Here is a 21,619-nt window from a genome sequence, read left to right as displayed (position 1 = left end):
GGCAGCCCGTGCCTCGCTGAGGTCCCCGCCCCGTCCCGGCCGGGCCGGCTCGCCTGTCAGTCACTGGGGCGGAGGCAGCGGCGGTAGCAGGGCCGGAGACCGAGGGTGAGAAGAGCGCGGGCCTGGCCGAGCCGAGGGGACCTGCCACAGCCCCTTAATTCCACGGACTCTTCGCCCGAGATTTGCGAAGCTGTACCCCTGCGCTTCGTTGGACGCCTCCTTAACCCGCGAAGGGCTCTCTCCCCCGTAACCTCCCACCCCCGTGACCTCCTGCTAGAACCCGAGATCTCACTAGGGTGTTGTGGTACAGGCCATCGACCCTGTGACCCCTTGGTTTTCCCCAGGCCTCGCTTCCCTATGACTCCCTCTTCATAGATTCTGGGGACAGAACCCTGATCTACCATCAGGACCCCCTCCTGCAAACTCCTCACTGACGGCTTTCTCCTAGGAGTTCCCCTCAGCGGGTCTCCTCCTAAGAGCACCCCTTTTGGCCTCTGGCTAGCCCCCCACCCTCAACCGAGGTGGGGCGGCCTCGGCAGCCATGCTTGCCCTGGGACTCCTGTCACGCCACCACTTCCTGGGCACCCAAGCCGGAGTCTAGCAGGGGGCCAGCAGCCAAGAGGCTGGGGCAAGAGACAGGCCACGGTCCACCTCCCTGCTGGGGAGGGAGCAAAGATGGAGCGGCGGGAGGAGCAGCCGGGGGCTGCAGGGGCTGGAGCAGCACCAGCCTTGGACTTCACGGTGGAGAACGTGGAGAAGGTATGAGGGCTCTGGGGAGGGGCACTCCAGTGACAGAGCAGAAGTTCTGGGGACTGACACTAATGCCAGGGCCCAGGCCTGGGCTGGGTGCCCGTTGGGATGGTGCCTCCAGAGCACCTGGCATTTGCTGTCTCTCTGGGCCAGCCAACAGCAATGCAATGGTGTCTTAGGCTATTTTTGGCCTTCCATAGACACGGGTCCTCTGTGGACACGCTAGGGTCTTGGGATGGTCCCTCCAGGGTGCTGATGGTTTAGACCCTCCAGCCAGACTGGCTAGTCTCCAGCTCCATGGGAAATGCATGAGCAGTGCAGTAAGAAGCCAGGAATGAGGGAGACTTGCAGCTCAGTCCCCAGAAACCAGAGTGATGCTGAGCCATCCTGGCCCTGTTTTGTTGAGCAGAGGCTCAGAAAATAATCTGAAACTAAAACAATCTGGGTTGTGTTTTCACTTTTCCTTTGAGAAGGGTCCTTCGGTTATTGGATGGAGGCCAGACCACTCCCGGGCAGGCGGAAGTAGGGCTGGCCCCTTGGTTTTGTGCTGGATCCAAGGGGCCTGGTCCTGCTGGCAGCTTCAGGGTCCTTCCCTACTCACCTGCCCTCATGGCTTCCTGCCATGGCACTCTCAGGCTCCCCCGCTGCTCAGTCTGTCTTTTCAAACTGCTTCTCTATTTCTTTGCTGGGTTCTGCCCCCAGAGGCTGGGAATGTAGAAATGCTTTCCACCCTGGGGTGGATGGGGGAGACAGGGCTATCGTGGTGGAAAACAGGGAATGGTTGCAGATACTCATTTGTTATTCTTGAGGCCCGTTTACCATACCCAGTGGTAAGGATGCATCTTTCTGCTTCTGTTCTCTGCCTGCCTCTGCATCCCAAGGGTCCAGACAAGGAACAGTGGCCATAATTGGCTGTCAGGGGTACAGATAGGGCTCAACCTACTTGGATGGAGTCTGCTTAGGGCTTAGGACTCTTAGGGCTTAGTACCCTGCTTAGGACTCTCACAGTCCTGGCCTCACTCATCCACCCCTTGGGGCTGGGGCTGGGCAGTGTTGGCATGGTGGCGCACTGTTCCATGTGCCTCCAGGGAAATAAACCACTGTTTTCCTACTGTGTGAAGTCCTAATGGAATTGGGACCCTGGGGATTTAGCTAGTTGAGAACTCCAGGCTAGGCATTTGCCAGGGCTGCAGGCCAAGACTTCTCTGAACCAGCTTTTGGACCCTCTTGTATGCTCTCTTAGGAGTGTTCTCACTCTCCTTTCAGTTTATCTGTGCCCTAGGGCTGCCTGGCAAAGTCTTAGTCCTGCTCAGATTTCACAGTGGCTTTGGTGCCAGCCTCTGGAGTGACCTAGGGATGATCCTGGGGGAGCTAAATGGAGCTGTTGGAGTAGATGAGAGCAGCTGTGCCTGGGAGGGTTGGAGGCGGGGGGTGGCTCAGGCTGTTCCATGCTCTTCTCAGGCTTAGCTTCTTCCTTATGGAGCCACTCCTTCCACCTGGGCCTTGCCCTTTACCTCAGGTGCTTTTCCTTTGGGGAACTTGGCCTCCTCTTTTGCTGCTTCCCTGCAGTTCACGCTCCCAACCCCTAAGGTTTTGCTGTAAAGAGAAGAGGCTATGGTGGAGTGTGGGCAAGTTCAGGCTCTCAAGATCCCGGCCGGACCCCAGGTCCATGAAGCACTGCTGAGCCTGAGCTCTCCCTTCCCGCTCAGCCCCCTGGTCAGAAAGAGAGGACAGTTTTGCAGGACCAAGTCATGGCCTATGTTGTGGGCTCTGGCAGGATCCAGAGTGGCCAGCACCTGCTCAGTCTTGTGCTGTCCTGCAGGCGCTGCACCAGCTCTACTATGACCCCAACATTGAGAACAAGAACCTGGCTCAAAAGTGGCTGATGCAGGCCCAGGCGTCCCCTCAGGCCTGGCACTTCAGCTGGCAGCTCCTGCAGCCGGACAAGGTGCCTGAGATCCAGTACTTTGGGGCCAGTGCCCTACACATCAAGATCTCTCGCTACTGGAGTGACATCCCTACTGACCAGTATGAGAGCCTAAAGGCACAGCTCTTCACCCAGATCACCCGCTTTGCCAGTGGCTCCAAGATTGTGCTGACTCGGCTGTGCGTGGCACTGGCCTCACTGGCTCTCAGCATGATGCCCGACGCTTGGCCATGTGCTGTGGCAGATATGGTACGGCTGTTCCAGGCCGAGGACTCACCGGTGGATAGCCAGGGCCGCTGCCTGGCCCTGCTGGAGCTGCTGACAGTGCTGCCCGAGGAGTTCCAGACCAGCCGCCTGCCCCAGTATCGCAAAAGCCTGGTGCGGACCAGCCTGGCAGTGGAGTGTGGGGCTGTCTTCCCACTGCTGGAGCAGCTGCTGCAGCAGCCCAGCTCACCCAGCTGTGTGCGTCAGAAGGTGCTCAAGTGCTTTTCCAGCTGGGTGCAGCTGGAGGTACCGCTGCAAGACTGCGAGGCGCTCATTCAGGCTGCCTTCGCGGCTCTGCAGGACTCAGAGCTCTTTGACAGCAGTGTGGAGGCCATTGTCAATGCCATCTCACAGCCTGATGCCCAGAGGTGAGCCAGTCCCAACCATCCCGGAGATGGACAGCCTGCTTGGCCAGCCACACATCCATCCATCCATCTGTTCAGTAAACACTAATTGAGTACCTACTACATGCCTGGCTCTATGCTGAATATACAGCAAGGAACCAAACAAGACATGGTCCTTGTCCTTGTGGTTCAGAGAGGGAGACAAGACATTAGACAACAAACCATCCAACGAATTATTCAATGAAAATATTTGACTCTCCCTTCTCGTTCTCTTAGTCACCAAGTCCTGGCTGCTCTGCTCCTGACTCTGCAGCATATCTTTTCCATTTCCACTGCCCCCACCCTAGTGTAAGGTGTCCTCATCTCTGTCCCCTGATTACTGAGGGGATTCCTCACCAGTCCCCTGGTTTTCACACTTGTACCTTTCATTGCCAACTCAGCACCCAGAGAAATCTTTTTAAAATGGGAGCCTAATCTTTCCTTTCTGCTCAGAAATCCCCAGTGGCCCCACGCTGCTCTTAGGATAAAGTTCAGAATTCTCAATGTGATTCACGAGGGCGAAGCACAGCATGGCATCCCCAGCCTCGTTTCAAGCCATGCTACTTCCTTTCTTCATTCTCACACAAACTTTTCAGTTTCTTGAGTGTCCCAGGCTCCTTCCAGCCTCCAAGCCATCACATGTACTTGTCATATCATCGTTGCCTGATCTGAAACTTCACTTCCTTGGGAAAGTCCTCATGATTTTTAAGACTGTTTGGTCTTCTCTATTTTATCTCAGCGCTCCCAGTGTTTTTCCTTCTTAGTCTGTAACGCAGTTTCATTATAAATTAATGTATGTCTCCCCATTAGTCTCTCAGCAATGTGAGGACAGGCTCTCTGTCATTTTATTTTGTCACATTGTGCCTGGCAGCACTTGGTAGCATTCATTATTTTTTAAACAGAGGAAAAGTAGGAGTTGCCTACTTGGGGAGGGTAGGGGTGGGAGAGGGTGGAAGGGGAGGGAGTGTTCCAGGCTTCGGGAGATACAGCAGGGGCAAAGGCATGTAGTGGGCAGCCCCACCATACACTCAAGGAGCCAAAACAAGGTGAGTGTAATGAGATGTTTCCTCGGGAAATGTTGCTTGAGCGTCTGTTTATGTGTGGGGGTCTAGGCTGACCACAGGGAGACTAAAGATGGATAGGTTGATTTCTGCAAGTCAAGCGCTCAGAATCCAGGAAACACATGGATGGGCAAGTACAGCCTATGTGATGAGTGCTCTAATAGAGGGAGCAGGTTGCTGTCAGAACCAAGAGGAGGCATTTAACCCAGTGTGAGGGTATGAAGGGCTTCCCTGAGGAGGTGCCAACTGAGGTGTGCTTTGAAGGCTGTGTAAGAGTTAGCCAGATGGAGGTAATGGATATGGGGAGGACATTTCAGACCGAAGGAAGAGCCCAAGCAAGGAAAGGGTGTGAGAGAGCCTGATGACTGGGTATGATTAAATAGCAAAGAGTAAGGGCCAGTGATTGGAGATCTAGACCCAGATCATCAAGGCCTTGTTGACCAGGCTTAAGATTTTGGTCTTTGTGCTCAAGAGGATATAATAAGAGAAAATGGCGTGATGAGATTTTTGGTATAAATTGGATTGGCTGGGGCAAGCCTGGAAGCCTGATACTTCACATTTCAGAGAAAAGGCTTTGAGAATGCTCAACAAAGCCAGAAGGGGCAATACCATTGAAAGGGATGGCCTGGGGAAGTGGTTGATGGCTCTAGCTTTGGCATTAGTCATGTTTGAGTTTGAATCCCAAATAATTCACTTCCTAGATCTGAGACCTTGGATAAACCACTTTTAAGCCTCAGTTTCTGTTATCAGTAAAATGGATCATTATACAGAGTTTAAATAGAATAATGTTCCCAGGGCCTGACCCTGGTATTCTGGGAATATTTTGGTATGAAGATTCAATAACAGAATGTTTCTGAGAGCTTTAGCATGGTTCCTTGACATCACATTAATGGCGGTTACTAGTATTTGGTATCATGATTGCTTTGGCAGTTAGTATGAGCTCTTTCCCATGGCATCTCAGCTTTTCCAGCTTAAGGTGGGTACCAAGTCCTAGGTCAAGGCCTTTCTTGGCTAGCTAGGCTCAGACAATTGGTGGCTAAGGGGAATTGGCAGGGCCAGTGTGTGGGTGATGTGAGGTGTCCTTGGATACACCCAGGTTTACCCGCCTAGCCAGTCTCGAGGGCTTTGGCAGGTAATTGATGCCTCTGCTTCTCTGAACGAATGAGCAAGCAAGGAGCCAGTGAGGGAACCTATAGCCTCCTGAGCGCCCATTGGCTGCAGCCCCCTTGGTTGCTTAGCAACTCTCCCCATTTTCTCAGCTCTACTCCCAGAGCTCTAATTGCAGGTCTGGGCTGAGCTCAGTGTGAGTGGCAGCCAAGGAGTCCCAGCAGCTCTGCCCCGGCAGCTCAAGCTGACCAACAGGAGCCAGGCCTTTTGAACCCAGGCTCAGCTGTGGTGTTCTAAAGGCATCCTCTCTATCTCCCTCCCCCAGACCTAGAAACCTTGAGGCCTCAGGTACATTCTGTTTGCTCACAGGTCTCAGGCATAGGTGTCTGGGTGGTAGGAAATCAATGCAAGAGCTTCCCCTATGGGTGGACTGCATCCAGCCTGGAGTCAGTGTTTGGGCTTTGCTCTGTCTAGTCCATTTCCTAACTTTGGCTTGAGAAAGTCACCTTCAGTGGCTTTAAATTTTGGGTCATCCAGCCATTCCCCAGGTGTCCTGACGTTGGCTCTCTCCTTGGCTGAGCTTGCACTCAAGTCACCATTTTCCCACCCTATCCACAGCTGCTGCTTTTTGCCTGGCTCTCTCTCCTTTGGAAAAAAAATGTTTCCTGAGATTTGTTTTTAATCCTGGGAAAGCTTTTTGCTGGTGGGCTGGAGAAGGGAAAAAAGATGAATTAGACAGGCTCATGGGAGCGCCCATCAGTTAGAATTTGAGATATATGCTGAGATCTGCATAGATCCTTTGAGGAAATTCAAGTTGGGCCCTGAAACAGAAGCAGACCTATAGCAGTGCACGGGGCTGTCTTAACCTGGAATCTGTCACTGTGTGCTCTGTGACCTTGAGTAATGCTCTGAGTTCTACTGGGCTATACTGTCCTTGATTTACCCTGTTATGAGGCAGAGATGAGACAAATTAAGAACATTGATTACCTACTGTGTACATGAATTTTGAAGATGTGAGGGAGCCCTGGAATTCAGTGAGGATGCTGTGGGGGTAGGGCACTACCTCCTGCTGCCATCTCAGCTACTGGGCAGCTCACGGCCGTGGCCTTGGCCCTGCCCCTACTCATTGTGCCAGAGTCTGGCCTGAAGGTGCCCATTGTCTTGTGGTGCAGCCCGTGTCAGGGCCATGAGACAAGCCATCCCCGCTGTCTCCAGGCCACACCCTCTGGAGCTGTCTCTGGGCTGGGGGTAATCTGGTATGAATGTCTTGTCCCACCAGAACCGGGATGTGGAAGCCAGCATCCCGGACTGGTTGCCCCTTGTCCTTCTCATCCTTTGCCTAAGGTTACCTTGCCAGGGCTACCTCCTAGCAAGCTGCTTGGGGCAAGTCCAGATAGAACTCCTTCTGGATCTTCAGTACCGCCTCCCTCCATGGTTTGCTATGGTGACACTATGATTGGCAATAGAGGGATCCCCCCCTGAGAGCATCACTTCCTCTGCTTAGTCTCTCCACATAGCAGGCAGCTGGGGATGGAGCTAGCCTTCTCTCAGTCTCCTTTGTATACTCTGCTTCCTCTGCTCCTTCCTTAGGGATCACTGTGCTTCAGTGCCCTGGCTCAGACCCTCTTTTCTCATTCAGCACTTACGCATGCACGCATGCTAAGTCGCTTCAGTCATGTCTGACTCTTTGTGACCCTACAGACCATAGCCCACCAGGCTCCTCTGTCCATGGGATTCTCCAGGCAAGAATACTGGAGTGGGTTGCCATGCCCTCCTCCCATTCGACACTTAATTCTTGGGCACTTTCCAGCTATTCCCATAGCTGTTTGCTGATGATTCCAAAATCTATGTCTCTTGCTCTGACCTCTCCATTGGGCTTCAGGTTTCTATATCCAGTTCTCTCTGGACACTTCTACCTGCCTGTTTCCCTGGGTACCTCTGATTCAATATGCCTAACGTTGAACTTAACACCCTGTGGCCTGCCGTTAAATTTATTACTGTCCCCATCCATTCTCTCCTCCAGGTCTCAGGAAGTATTTCCACCAGGGAGAGTTGTTCTTGACTCTTCGCCATCCTCCTACCCCTGTTTTGTCTCTGAGTTCCCTCTGAGTCCTTACTGCCACCAGACTCCTTAGGAGTTAGGATTTGGTTGCAGGGGACGGAGTGGAGGGTGGAGGTTGATGCTCTCCGGAGCTGTTGCTGTCTCCTGAAGTCTTTAACAAGACTCTTCAGCGTGTATTACCTCTTCTGTCTCCTATTCTCATTCAATCTCCCCTGATACTGATGGTATTAGTTTCCTGCAGCTGCCATGCTAAGGTACCACACCCTGGCACACACGACAGAGATTTATTGTCTCCCAGTTGTGGAGCCTGGAGGTCTGAAATCAAGGTCTCAGCTCCCTCTGAAACCTGTAGGAGCACCCTTCCTTGCTGCCTCCCAGCTTCTGTTGCTTTGCTGGCAGTCTTTGGTGTTCTCTCGGCTTGCTGCATAATTCCAGCCTCTCCCTTTGTTGTCACATGTCATCCTCCCTGTGGGTCTCTGTCTTTACATGAAGGTCTTCTTTTAAGAACATCAGTCATATTGTATTAGGGCCACCCCCTACTCTCTGATCTAATCTGCAGTGACCCTGTTTCCAAATCAGGTCACATTCTGAGCTACTAAGGTTAGGGCTTCAACACATCTTTTTTGGGGAAACATAATTCAATCAATAGCTGTCTTATTCTCTGGCCCCCCCAAATTTATTTGTCCTCCCCACATGCAAAACACATTCACCTCATCCTAACCTCCCTAAAAGTCTTAAGCCATTCAAGCATCAACTCTAAGTCCAACTGGAGGACACAGGTCCAGCCACACTTACCTTTTTGTATATCCTTTCCAGAGTTCTCCTGGAGGTCTCTGACCTAAAGTTATTCCCAAATCGGGCAATGTCAAACCTGCCACATAGGCCTAGCCCCTGACCCCTTTCTTGCTTTGGGTTTGATGTGGAAAGGGGGGCTTTGATGGACAACAGAGATGTTGTGCCTTTCTCCCAAAGCCGGTGGGGGATGGCCAGACAGTTCTGATGCATCTCCTCACCCTCTGCCTCCAGGTATGTGAACACACTCCTGAAACTCATCCCACTGGTGCTGGGACTGCAGGATCAACTGCGACAGGCAGTACAGAATGGGGACATGGAGACCTCCCACGGCATCTGTCGCATTGCTGTGGCTCTGGGCGAGAACCACTCCCGGTGAGGACAGGGGCAACTGCAGGTGGGATGGCAGGGCCCTCACAGACATAAGGGAGGTGGAAGGACCTCCCCATGCCTTCTCCCTCCCAGGGCCTTGCTGGACCAAGTGGAGCACTGGCAGAGCTTCCTGGCCCTCGTCAACATGATCATGTTCTGCACGGGCATCCCTGGCCACTTCCCTGTCAACGAGACCACCAGCTCCCTGACCCTCACCTTCTGGTACACACTGCAGGTGTGTCACGTGACCTTCGGTGGACCTGGGCCGTGGTGGAAGAAGGGGAATGATGGCATCTGTGGCTAACTCTCCTCCCTGGTTCTCTCAGGATGACATTCTGTCCTTTGAGGCAGAGAAACAGGCTGTGTACCAGCAGGTGTACCGGCCAGTCTACTTCCAGCTGGTGGATGTGCTTCTGCACAAGGCCCAGTTCCCTTCTGATGAAGAATATGGATTCTGGTCCTCAGATGAGAAGGAGCAGTTCCGAATTTACAGGTGACAGTAGCAGGCCAATCCTAGCTCTGAAGGGAGTCCTGAGATAATGAAGGCAATGAGGGGAGGGGTCCAAGGCCAGGTTCCCTGAATCCTGGGCCACCCTTCTCTGTTCTCTAGGTGCTTTGGCAGGGCTGTGAGGGAATCGGGGTGGGCTCCTGTGCTTGGGGGAGGCATCTAGGCAGTGTATAAGGCCTTCATCTGCTTCTTAGGGTGGACATCTCAGACACGCTCATGTATGTCTATGAGATGCTGGGGGCCGAGCTCCTCAGCAACCTCTATGACAAGCTGGGTCGTTTGCTCACCAGCTCAGAGGAGCCCTACTCCTGGCAGGTACCTCCCCAGCCTGATTCCCTCAGCCCTCCCAGATCTGTCACCTCCTCCTCCTCAGCCAAGCCAGTGGCATCCTCTTTCCCCAGCACACAGAGGCCCTGCTCTATGGCTTCCAGTCCATCGCAGAGACCATTGATGTCAACTACTCCGACGTGGTGCCCGGGCTCATCGGCCTCATCCCGCGGATCAGCATCAGCAACGTGCAGCTGGCGGACACCGTCATGTTCACCATTGGTGAGCCCTGGCCCACACCCGTGAGCACACCCCCAGAGCCACAGCGCACAGCCCCAAGCCGACCTGCTGGGTCCTGTGCAAAGTGGGAGACAGAAGTGCGCACACACACAATCAGAAACTGCAGCCAGTGGACTGTCCTGGCATGTCTAGGGGTCCTTGCTACAGTGCGCTGAGCTGCAGTTCAGTGAGGCTAGTTCATTGCCGCTGAAACAGTGGCGCTGGGCCTCTGCCGAGTAACACCTTCCCGCTTATCAGCGGTAAGGTCATGTTTGAGCCTGTACGTGCATATTTGCCCATCCCATGCTCTGAACACGCAGCGCGCTCTCTGTTCAGGGGCTCCAGCTCCACCCTGCCACATCTGCCTGCCTTGCAGGGACCTGGCACACAGGCAGCCTGGCCTGCCTCAGATGCCTTCCCTCCTTCCCCCAGGAGCTCTGTCTGAGTGGCTGGCTGACCACCCCGTCATGATCAACAGCGTTCTACCCCTTGTGCTGCACGCCTTAGGCAATCCCGAGCTCTCTATCTCTTCTGTGTCCACCCTCAAGAAGATCTGCCGAGAGTGCAAGTATGACCTGCCGCCCTACGCTGCCAACATCGTGGCTGTCTCCCAGGTATCCCAGGGCCCTGGGTGCAGCCAGGCCTCAGGGCACAGTCTGCCCTGCACTGACACCATATTCCTTCTCTTTATCCCTAGGATGTGCTGATGAAACAGATCCATAAGGTGAGTTCATAAGTTTCTAAGGGGCTCGGCTCTTTGAGGTATTGAGGGGATCCAAAGAAATCCCGTCTTCTGCCTTTGTGCCTTATTCTCGTTCTTGGAACCTTCCCCAAGAGGCTCATTCTCCCCACCCACAGCTAGGCGTCTCTGGGACTGACCCTCTGTGCTCTGCCCCACAGACGAGCCAGTGCATGTGGCTGATGCAGGCACTGGGCTTCTTGCTGTCGGCCTTGCAAGTGGAGGAGATCCTTAAAAACCTGCACTCGCTCATCTCACCATATATCCAGCAGCTGGAGAAGCTGGCAGAAGAGATCGTGAGTGAACCCTTGTGCACGTGTGTGTGTGTATGTGTCGTATATGGCTGCAAGCAGCAGTGGGTCTCTGGGGCTGCCCTTTGTGTGGGCTGTGGCTTAGCTGCTGAGGGGTGGGCTGGCAGTCAGGGTTGGGAGATCCAGAGCTTGGTTCCCTTCTCCCCGTAGCCTAATCCTTCCAACAAGCTGGCCATTGTCCACATCTTGGGGCTTCTCTCCAACCTCTTCACCACACTGGACGTCAGTCATCATGAGGATGATCATGAAGGCTCTGAGCTCCGGAAGCTGCCAGTGCCACAGGGACCCAACCCCGTGGGTGATGTTGTCATTGCCACTGCCCCCCCACCCCCAACCCTGTGGGAATGTCATAGTCACCCCTGAACTCTATGGGTAATATTGTCATTGTTTCCCTGGCCCCATGGGGCATGATGCATTTGGTCCTTTGACCCTGTGAATGACCCTCCCACTGCCCCCTGCTCTGTAGGGAGTGATGTCATTGTCTCACTCAGTCCTGTGGGTGATGTTGTCTTTGTTCCTAGCCTAACTGGGGTGGTGTTATAGTGTTTCCTTCTCCCCATGGGCGACACTGACATTATACATCTTAAGTGATGTAATTATGGTACCCTGTATAACCCCCAACTCAGTGGGGCCTTCTACTTTAGCATTCACTGTCCTCTACAGGCACTAAGGATGCTTACATACTCCACATGTAATAGTTCTTGCCTTTGAGTGGCTTTTGGTCTAGAGGAAATACATGTAAACAGATTGTCACAAAGCACTGTGATAACTGCTGTGGTAAGCTTGGCACAGGACGTTGGGGTGACTACTTATAGCCTCAGCTGCCCATTCAAAACTAGGAACATCAGGATATCTGATGCTCATCTTATAGAACTGTGCTGAACAGCCCGTATAGTCTTGATTAAAAGTACTTTGCATACTGTAAAACTCTGTACAGATGCGAGGGACTGCTTTAGTCATTGTTCCAAGTACCCCTCCAGTGTTTCCTCCTGGAGAAAAGGTTAGCCATGGTATCCTGGTCCTTCTGCTCAACTCCCCACTCCAGTATCGGTCACCCTTTTGGCTCCAGACCAAACCAAAGCCACTGTCCTCCCAAAGAACCCCTCCTTCTTCTATGGTAGTCATCATCCCTCCTTCCCTCACCTCCCAGGACCTCAGGCTGCTCTGCTCCACCATAAGCTGCCCATTTCTACACATCCCTTGGGGCTCTCTACCCTAAGCCTATCTGGGTGAGACAGTATCTCTGCTTCTTCAGGGGCTGGTCCATAGGCCTTTGGCACTAAAATGCTTTTACTGAGCAGAAGTAGATAGGGAGTGACTTTTTAAAAAGATTACAAAGTTTTAATAGTCTTCTGAAGCTTGCAGTTTGAGGCTTCCTCTAAGATGATCCTTAGAATTCAGGGTATCTTTGATTCATGGGGATTCAGCAAAGCACTTCCTTCCCCGGGGTCCTGTGTACCAAGTCTTCAGCATGCAGTCTGGGGTTATAGGTTTGAAATTCCAGGCCTACCTCCAACTACCAAGTAGTCCTTCTCGGGTGGGCGAGAGTGCTGGTGGGGGCACCTCACTTTTCCCGTGTCTTCAGGTGGTGGTGGTACTGCAGCAGGTCTTCCAGCTTATCCAGAAGGTGCTGAGCAAATGGCTGAATGATGCCCAGGTGGTAGAGGTGAGTGCTGACCCTTGCCATCAGCCCCCATGGTGACTCTGCTCAGAGATGGAGCTTCCACCACCTCAGCTTGCTATGATCTGGAGGAAGTGAAGGAGACGAATCCTACCCCATAGACACTCAGAATCTCTGGGGAAGAAACTTCCTGGTGTCACAAGAAGTGCTCCACCCAAGGCTGTGATGCTGGGGCTGAGTGCCAGTCGGGATCCATTTTAGCGTCCAGACACCTGCCTTGGTTCCCTCCAGTGCAGGCGGTTCTCACTGTTGTTGCTCCGTGAGAGGCCGTGGAGATGTAAGGAGCTGGAGTTAAGTTACAGAGTTCCATCCTCAGCCCCTCTGAGAGGGGCCTTTCAGCCTCTTGCCTTCCAGGGTGAGGGTCAGACTAGCCTACCTTCCAGGGTTCACAGAGCCAGGCAGGCTGGTGGGTAGGGCCCCCTTTTTAGGCCTCTGTGCAGGGCCTCCGTTCTGCTGCAGCCAGCGGTGACCTGCTGACCAGGCCCCCTTTGCTTTCTTCCCAGGCGGTGTGCGCTATCTTTGAGAAGTCCGTTAAGACGCTGCTGGATGACTTTGCCCCCATGGTGCCACAGCTGTGTGAGATGCTGGGGCGGATGTACAGCACCATCCCCCAGGCCTCTGCTCTTGACCTCACTCGACAGGTGGGCCTTCATCCCAGGCAGAGATCTGACCCAGGGATTGGACGGGTGGGTGGAGTAGGGTGGATGGTTGCTCTGGCAGGAGTCCTCGCTTGCATTCCAGGGACGCTGGCCTGTCCTGGTGGGCCAGGGCCTCCGCTGACCAGCATCCCCTGCTTTGTTGCAGCTGGTCCACATCTTTGCTCATGAGCCTGCCCACTTTCCCCCCATCGAGGCCCTCTTCCTGCTCGTCACCTCCGTCACACTCACCCTCTTCCAGCAAGGTAGGTCCCGACCAGGGTCTCTGCTGCTGCCGCCACTGCCACTGCCTCTGCCTCCCTGATTGGGGAGCCACAGCTGCCCACTCTGTTCTCCTCTCGCCCCTGAGTTGCACATGGGTTTTGACGGGAAAGTAACGGGATCAAGCCCAGCACAGCTGTCACCTTACAGATAGTTGACACCTTAGGTGGAAGTGGACAAGAGAGTGACTGATGTCTTCTCCTGGGCTCAGGGCCAGGCCGGGTGTGGGGGGAAGGTGGGGCTGGAAGCTCTGAGGGACTCGGAGCACCAGCTTGGCTCCATTTCCTTTGGCATAGAATGAAAGGTGGCAAGAACATGGGCTTCGAAGTCAGCTAGACCTAAAGTCTAAGCTCATCACCACCAACTAGTTGTGTGACCTTGGGCAAGTCACATACCTTTTCAGAGCCTTTGTTTCCATATCTGTGAAATGGGGATGTCAGATACTTGCTAGGACTGTTAGTAGGTATTAATGTAGCATCTTTTGGGCCCCTGGCTTGGGGGTTTTGCACATGATGTTCTCACAGAGTGCTGGTTCCTTTCCCTGCATTGAGACTCATTCCTTTCTAGGCCAGAAGCCTTTGGCTGTGATCCCAGCCCCCCAGTCACTACGGCCCTCTGCCTGAGAGAAGTTGGGAGTAGGGGGCTCCAGGCTTCCCCTGCTGCCTAACCCAGGCTTCTCACTTGGAGAAGAAACAACGTTGTTCCGTCAGCCTCCTGAGTTTTGCCTAGAGTCATGCTCACAGGCTTGAGGCTCACCAGGAGTCTTAGCTGGAGCCAGAGTGCTCTCTGCTTCTGTCCTCAGTATTTGGTCCCCTGATGCTGACCTCTGCTCTGGTGGACCATGGGTTGTTTCCAGAGTGGGGAGAAATCTGAGCCAGAAACCAGATGTCCTCCTCAGCCTCACCTCTCCCCACCCTCCATGGCCACTGCTCCATCTGGATCGCCTCAGCAATCTTCTGACTGGTTTCCCTGGCATCTGCCTTTCTCCAACCCGTTCTGCACCCAGCAGCTGTAATATTTCTTATAAGACACAGATCTGAGGACTCTTCCCTCCCTGGCTTAAAGCCCTTCGTTGCTCCCCATCACCCTCACCATCACCCTCATGGTTCCACTGCCCGCCACTGCGTGACAGACCTGCATACTTCTCAGCAGTCATTCCTGATGGCTCCAGCAGTTCAGCCACCCTGATACTCCCCCATCATGCCCCCTTTGACCTCAGTGCCCTGCTCCTCTGCCTGGATTGCCCTGTGCCCTTCACTGGGTAGGCTCTCTCTCCTCCATGCCTTACCCCTGTATCAGTCCTCAGAAGCTTCTCTGAGGCAGAGCTGGCTGCTTCTGACCTTGCTCCAGAACTGCATGGGCACGCACCACTGATACAGCGTTGATCACACTCAGTAAGCAGCTTCCATGACTGTCTCCCTCCCTGGACTAAGCCCCTCAAGGGCAGGCTTGGGTCTCTTCCTTCTGCATCCCTCGGAACAAGGCCAGCAGAGAGCAGACACCAGACACTGTTGAAGAAAGGAGGCAAGGTCTCCTTGCTCTTGGAGCCTTTCTTCCTCACTGTCCAGCCCACCTCTAGCAGGGCGGCTGCTGAACCTCAAACCTGCCATCTACAGGGACCCCAGGCTTGGGTACGTTGGGCCTCACTTTACAGGACTTGATTACAGGACTTGAGTAACTTAGGGGGCAGATGTGGAAGGGACAGGCTTTATCAAGGGCTTCTCACAGCCTGAAGGAAGTAGGGAAGAGATGATTATCGACTTGACAGTCGGGGAAACTGAACGTGGATGGCTTGCACAAGATCACACAGCTGCTTAGTGGTATCTCAGGCAGGGGTTTCCACAGCATCTCCTCCTGAGAGTGGAGCAGCCAGGCAGGAGCTCCAGGCCATGCCTCGTCCTTGCTGAAAGTGTCATCAGAACTGGAGGCAGGATAGTGTCCAACGTCCTACCTGTTGGGCCTGTTGGTTGTCGTACAGGACAGGATGCCCCCCTCACCTGCTTCGCTGTCCCGGTCTTGCCATACCTCCCTCGGGCTCTGCCCTCCCATTGCACCGCGGGGTGACACACTGGCTGGTTTCCCTCTTTCTTCGTGCGTCCCAATGGTGGGAGGGGGTCGTTAGCCCTGAGCCCGGCTCTCTGCTGAGTCTGTGTCCATGCGGAGGGGCATTGTGGGCGGGGCTCTCATTTTTGCCTCATCATGCAGCTCCTTCCCCTGGGCCTTGACTGGCCAGCCCCACAGCATATCAGGCACTGCCAAACCCAAGAAGGAGTCTTCTGGATTAAGAGAACCCTGTAGATTCTTTTCTTTGTCTAGACCAAGAGCCTTAAGGGCAAGGAAGGGAGAGGACACCTGCTCAGACCATGATGCCCAGGAAGGGCTTTCAGCCAGGCCTCCCATGGCAGTACCAAGGACCAATCTCCCACCAGCCCTGCCCTCCTCTTGATGATGAGTGATGGGGAGGTATGTGAGCAGAAGCAGTGTAGGGCCACTGCAGTCTGCCAGAGGCCACAACAAGAGTGTGGGGACTGTTAGCCCAGCTACATGGTGGCCAGCATCACTCAAGCACTGCAGGGTCCTTGGGGACTGACCTGAGGAGGAGTGAAGAGTAGGTGGAAGGCCCCTTGGGAGGGAGCTGGGGCAGACCGTCCTTCACTTTGCCGTCTCTTTCTGTTGGGCTTCTCCCAGTTCATGGTTTTTGTATGTTTTGTTTCTTTATCTTGCTTCCTGCTGCTCATGTGCCCCACGCTGTCTCCCTGCAGGCTCTCAGTCCCACATAACTATATGAGGTTGAGTTGCTGTTTGTATAATTTTTTCTTAAGTTCCATCTTTATTATATTTTAGGGCCCAGGGATCATCCTGATATTGTTGATTCATTTATGCAACTCCTGGCACAGGTGTGTTTTAGTTTTATTCATTCACGTTCTGTTCTCTCTCTTTCTCTTTCTCTTATGTTGAAATTCAATTTAAGCCTATTTTTAGCTTTCTGTTGACAAATTTTTTTTTTCTGTTCAGTTAAATAGAGTTTCTTCATCTGTTTCCGTGGAAGTTGACAACCCAACATCCTCCTTTAGTGCCCCTTTGCCTCAACTAGCTCAGTCTTCCACAGAGACCAGGGAGAGGCTGATCCCAAAGGGAGGGAGCTGGGCTGGCCTGAGGGGTGGGCATGGGAGGGGGTGGTAACCGTGCCCAGCAGCTCCTGTGGGCCCAAAGTGACCAAAGAGCTCAGGGGCAGGACCGGAGTTGAAGGGCCTGGGGTTCACTGTCCCCGTGCTCCTGCGGGGAACTGCCTGCCTCAGTGCCCCCAGCCTGCTCTTGAGAGGGAGGCTGGGAGGAGCTCCGAGGGAGGGGCCAAGCTGAATGTGCTGCAGTGAAGCCCAGAGCTCGGCTGTCGCTGGGCTGCCAGACAGGTCCTGCTGCTGCTGGGAGGTGGGGTGCTGGCTCCATTGCGAGATGTGTCTGGTGTGTGTTTAAGTGTCTCAGAACTGACTCGTGTGTTTCGAGTCCAGTTTGGGCAGGGAACAGAAATCACATGGCTGCTGTGAGTAGTATGTGTATTGTTCTGAGTGTCAGAATAAATGTGTAGCTGTAGTGAGCCTGTGCACTGATGTGTGTTGTGTGCTGATGTGCATTAGACATGGATGGAGTTTGAGTGTCGATGTTTGTTGGAGGTGTGTGATTTGGGCTGTGGGAGTGCGTGTTATGGAGGGAAGGAGTATATACGGTAGTGGTGTGTCTGTATGAGGGGTTGTATGTTTGGGAAGATACATGTGTCAGGCTGTGGGAATGTGGGGTTAGTATGTGTGTCAGGGAGTTCCTGTGAGTTGGGGGCTCCTATGGGTTGGGGTCCATGATGTGTTTCTTTGTTTAATCACTCCACAGATATTTTTTGAGTGTGTTATATGTGCTTGGTCATGTGGTAGGTGCTGAGAATGTAATGGTGAGCAAAAGCACACACGGTTCTTACCCTCTTGGAACTTACAGCCTAGTAGAGGGGGTGTAGGAGGAGTGGGAATGGACAGTGTGCTCTGGGCCTGGGTGGATATGTGTGTGAGGGTGTATCTTTGGGGTGAGGACATTTGAGTGTGGGTGTGTGTGGGGAGAGTGCACGTGCTAGAGAACTGGGGAGGGTGAGGGCGTGGGTGTGTGGACATAGTTTGGGGATAGGGTTGGGGTGGGATGTGAATGTGTAGCGAGGGTGTGTTGCAAATGGGGAGAATGGTGTATACAAGGGATGTGATTGAGGTGTGATAGAGGGTAAGTAGGGCATTTTAAGTGAGGGGCCTGTGGGGCTGTTTGTGCTTGAGTGAAAATGAGGGAGTGGAAGGTATATGAAGGCTGGAGGGTTGGGGGTTGATGTGGAATGCACTGGGGGGCTGCTGGGGGACAGCAGTGCTTGATGACTGTGGGAGCTGTGCAGAGCATCTCCTATGACCTGAGGATGTGCCATTCGCGCCTTGGTACCTCTTGGGGTGAGCTCTCAGCCCCTGTACTCCATCTGCTTCTCCTGACATGGCAGCCCTGGCTCCTGGGCTGGGTATGGATGAGAAGGGCCCGGACACAGGCTGTCCTGGGTGAGAGGTGGGGCCGTGGCTCCCAGGCTCCCGCCCTGCCTTTCCTCTTCCTAAGCTGGAGAGTGTCTGAGGAATGCAGGCAGGACATAGGAGGGGCGCTGTGAACTGGGCTCCCTGTACAGCTGCCATCTCTGCCCTGTTAACAAATCAAGGGGGGCCTCAACTGCCTCTGTGAATCAAAGTGAAGTCACTGCTGGCAACCTGGAGCCTGCAGGAGGTCTGGCCCTGGTGGTGGGGGGTGGGGTGTGGTGATGTGTTTGCTCGGGAGTGACTGGGGCCCAAGCTGTGGCATTATGACTCCCAACCTCTCTCATGCACATGTGCATTCATGTACACATACATGTACATGGCATCCCTTGGCTGCTCCCCTCCTGACATACTGAACTCTGGAGTGGTCTCATTCCCCAGAGATGGCTGGGTGGCTGGTTTTGGCAACCTTCACTTGTGGTGTGTGAGGTTGGGGCCTGGGTGGCAGGTGAGTGGGAGGATGATTCTTAGAGTCGACTAGGGCTGGGCTTACCAGCTCCACCTCCTGCAGGCTCTGAAGCGGAAGCCAGATTTGTTCCTGTGTGAACGACTGGATGTCAAAGCTGTGTTCCAGTGTGGTAAGTGGGGTGCCAGGTGGACAGGTGGGCCTGGGGCCCCCTCGGGAGGATCCCTGAGCCCCATCTGATCTGCCTCTGCCTCTCTCACAGCTGTGCTGGCCCTCAAGTTCCCCGAAGCACCTACTGTCAAGGCCTCTTGTGGCTTCTTTGTGAGTCCTGTGCTGACCCCCAAGCCCTGCACCATCCTTATACCCCGCCCACCCTGCTCAGGACTCTGTTGGGTAGGGGTGTGGTGTGCAGGCCTTGTCTCCAGGGAGATGGGGGTGGGGGGCTGACGGGCCTCTCCATCCTCTGTAGACAGAGCTGCTGCCTCGGTGTGGGGAAGTAGAACCTGTGGGAAAGGTGGTACAGGAGGATGGCCGGATGCTGCTCATAGCAGTGCTGGAGGTGAGATGGAGCGGGTGGGGCCGCGGAGTTTGGGGATGGGGTGGCCCTCACTGCTGAGGCAGCTGCCCTCCTGGGAAGCTTGCACCTTGGTTCCCTAAGCTCTGTTTCTTCATCAAGTAAATAGCTGGAAGTTGTTGGGTCGCTGTGAGGATCAGCTATCTTGTGTCAAGTAGCACTCACTCGTCATGTGCACTGTGGCTGAGGAACTGCCCAGGAGTGGGTGGTGTGCCTAGGCTTTCTTGCTGCAGATGGGCCAAGGCCCTGGTGTGCTAAGAACCCATCTCCCTCAGGCCATTGGGGGCCAGGCCTCCCGCAGCCTCATGGACTGCTTTGCCGACATCCTATTTGCTCTGAACAAACACTGCTTCAGCCTCCTGAGCGTGTGGATCAAGGAGGCGCTTCAGGCACCTGGCTTTCCCTCTGCCCGCCTCAGCCCCGAACAGAAGGACACCTTCAGCCAACAGATCCTTCGGTAAGCAGAGCTGGCAGGGCCTGGGCTCGGGTCGCGGGGAGGCGGAGGCAGTGGTGGATGGTGCTAACTTGCTCTCCCTTCTCTCCTTCAGCGAGCGAGTAAACAAGAGGCGGGTGAAGGAGATGGTGAAAGAATTCACACTGCTGTGCCGGGGGCTACATGGCACAGATTACACAGCTGACTACTGAGGGGCACCCCGTCCCACCCACACCTCCTCACCCCTCCTTATCCCCAAAGAGTAAACTTGAACCCTCACGGCACTGCTGTCTCTGCTTCCTTTCCACTGCCACTACCACCTGACTGGGTGATCTCAGACAACCTGGGGGAAGAATGGGAGGAGGCTTGGACCCAGGCCTTGGTAGGGCATGATGGAGCCAACCTCTAGGTTTAGAGTGGAAGGGGCACTACTGCAGCCAAGCTGCCTAGACTGGAGCCATCCAAATATTGCCCTTGCCCTCAGGGTAGGTGGTGACTGCAGTAGTGTCAGCAACCTGCCCCCCAAATTAAGTTAGTCCCAGTGTTTATGCATGCATACACTTATTTAACCAACGGCGCTGAATACTAGACCACTAATTGTGTCATGCCTCGTTCTGTCTGAACAAAGGCTGATCTAGTCCATAGCAACCATACTACTCACTAAACTGGGAGAATGGAACCAGTGAGGAAGGCTGCGTGGAGGAAGTTCCATTTCTGAGGGCAGTGGGAGGTTTCCTAGGTAAAGGACTTGGGGCCTTCGGCTGGAGGTGAGGTGAGGCTGGGCTCATTTGGAAGGGAAGAAATAGAGAGCGGCTTGAATTCCAAGGTGGGTTTCTTGTGTGGGGTTATGGAGGCACCCAAACTTACACTTGGTTCAGGAGAGGTATAGAAAGCAGGGCTGAATGTGTGGGGGAGGGGGCATGGTGGCCCCCAGAGGAAGAGGAAGGCAAGCCCTATTGTTGTCTGCAAACCCATAGCTCCCCACTTCTGTGGTACCTGACATGATGGGCAGAGCTTGGTCAGGACCAAGGACAGCTCCTGGCCTGCTGTTGTTCTGGTACCTTAACAGGGTTCTCTCCCTTTCTGTCTCAGCCATAGTTCCACCCCTGCTGCCTCTCAGGCACCCCAGCCTTCTCAGTAAAATTGCAAGAGGAGGACTGGGTTTTCCTCACTCCCAGGCTTGAGCCATGAGTCTCCCTGGAGGTGATAGGAGAACTGGTTACTCCCATGTTTGTCTCAGTCTTTCTCCTGTTTTCCCAATCTCTGTAAGTTCTGTGCCCTACATTCTTCATCCTCATTCAGTCTCTTCCCACACCAGCCAGCATCAGCCTCCCTTTCATGGCATTCCCTGAAGTTACCCTGTGCTCTTTCCCTTACCCCTCCTCCACCCCATTCACAGCTTTTGATTTTTTCATTTCTCCTGGGGTATGTGGAGATGTTTCACATTTTGTCCTTTTCTTCTGTAACATGACACCCAGGTGTCTTCTTCCTCCCGGTCATTACCAAATGTTTTATATATGTATATATATATAAAACCTGGAAGAATGTAGGGTGTAAAGAAGAGTTTCTGAAATCAGACCTGGGTTTGGTACTGATTGTGTCACTGACTTGCTGTGTCTTATTAGGCAGTTAGCCTCTTTGAACCACAGTTTCATCATTCTGTAGTATGGGACAACTCTTACTCCAAAGACTAAACTCAGAATGTGAGTCCCTGGCGAACAAAAAGTGCTCCATGTTTGCCTAATGGACAGACTGCTGTGAGGATAATAGTGGATGATTTCAGTGCATGTGCTATGCAGAGGACCGCTTTATGAAGTTTTATATCGAAATTAATTTGCCCCCGCAATCCTATTAAAAGTACTACTGTTATAACCTCCTTCTGAGGAAACAAGTCATAAAGACGTTGAATAACTTGAGTAAGTAGTTACGTGGCATAGCCCAATATTCAAACCCAGGCAGTTTGGTATTTCACTTAAAAATTACGCAATGCCACCTCCCAAGGTGATAGAGTGCACGGGAAGTCCTTAACAGTGTAGGCGGATAGGAACTGCTCAAACCAGCGTAGTTACTTTCAGGCAATCGGTGTGTCTGAGGGGGCATAGAGGCTGAACTGGAAGACGAGCGCCAGGAGATGAGAGCCAGGAAAACTACAACACCCACAAGCCTCCGCTCTTCCTCTGAGGCA

At 53.7% G+C, this 21,619-nt stretch overlaps 1 protein-coding gene across 4 annotated transcripts; it reads left to right on the top strand.

The window, feature by feature from the left end:
- The first annotated feature begins 62 nt into the window (after positions 1-62).
- Positions 63-19,718, top strand: IPO13 (importin 13). Of its 4 annotated transcripts, none has more exons than XM_010803636.4 (20): positions 63-759; positions 2,573-3,309; positions 8,581-8,721; positions 8,812-8,953; positions 9,045-9,211; positions 9,421-9,541; positions 9,628-9,775; positions 10,280-10,386; positions 10,470-10,496; positions 10,673-10,807; positions 10,973-11,116; positions 12,408-12,488; positions 13,007-13,144; positions 13,308-13,404; positions 16,265-16,317; positions 18,533-18,599; positions 18,690-18,748; positions 18,897-18,986; positions 19,277-19,458; positions 19,550-19,718. In XM_010803636.4, exons 1-20 carry the CDS (start codon positions 676-678, stop codon positions 19,644-19,646), a joined length of 2,817 nt encoding a protein of 938 aa, XP_010801938.1. In that variant the 5' UTR covers positions 63-675; the 3' UTR covers positions 19,647-19,718.
- The last annotated feature ends 1,901 nt before the right edge of the window (positions 19,719-21,619 follow it).

This window comes from Bos taurus, chromosome 3, assembly GCF_002263795.3.
Source record: "Bos taurus isolate L1 Dominette 01449 registration number 42190680 breed Hereford chromosome 3, ARS-UCD2.0, whole genome shotgun sequence".
NCBI lineage: Eukaryota > Metazoa > Chordata > Mammalia > Artiodactyla > Bovidae > Bos > Bos taurus.
This window is presented reverse-complemented; position numbering and strand designations above follow the sequence as displayed.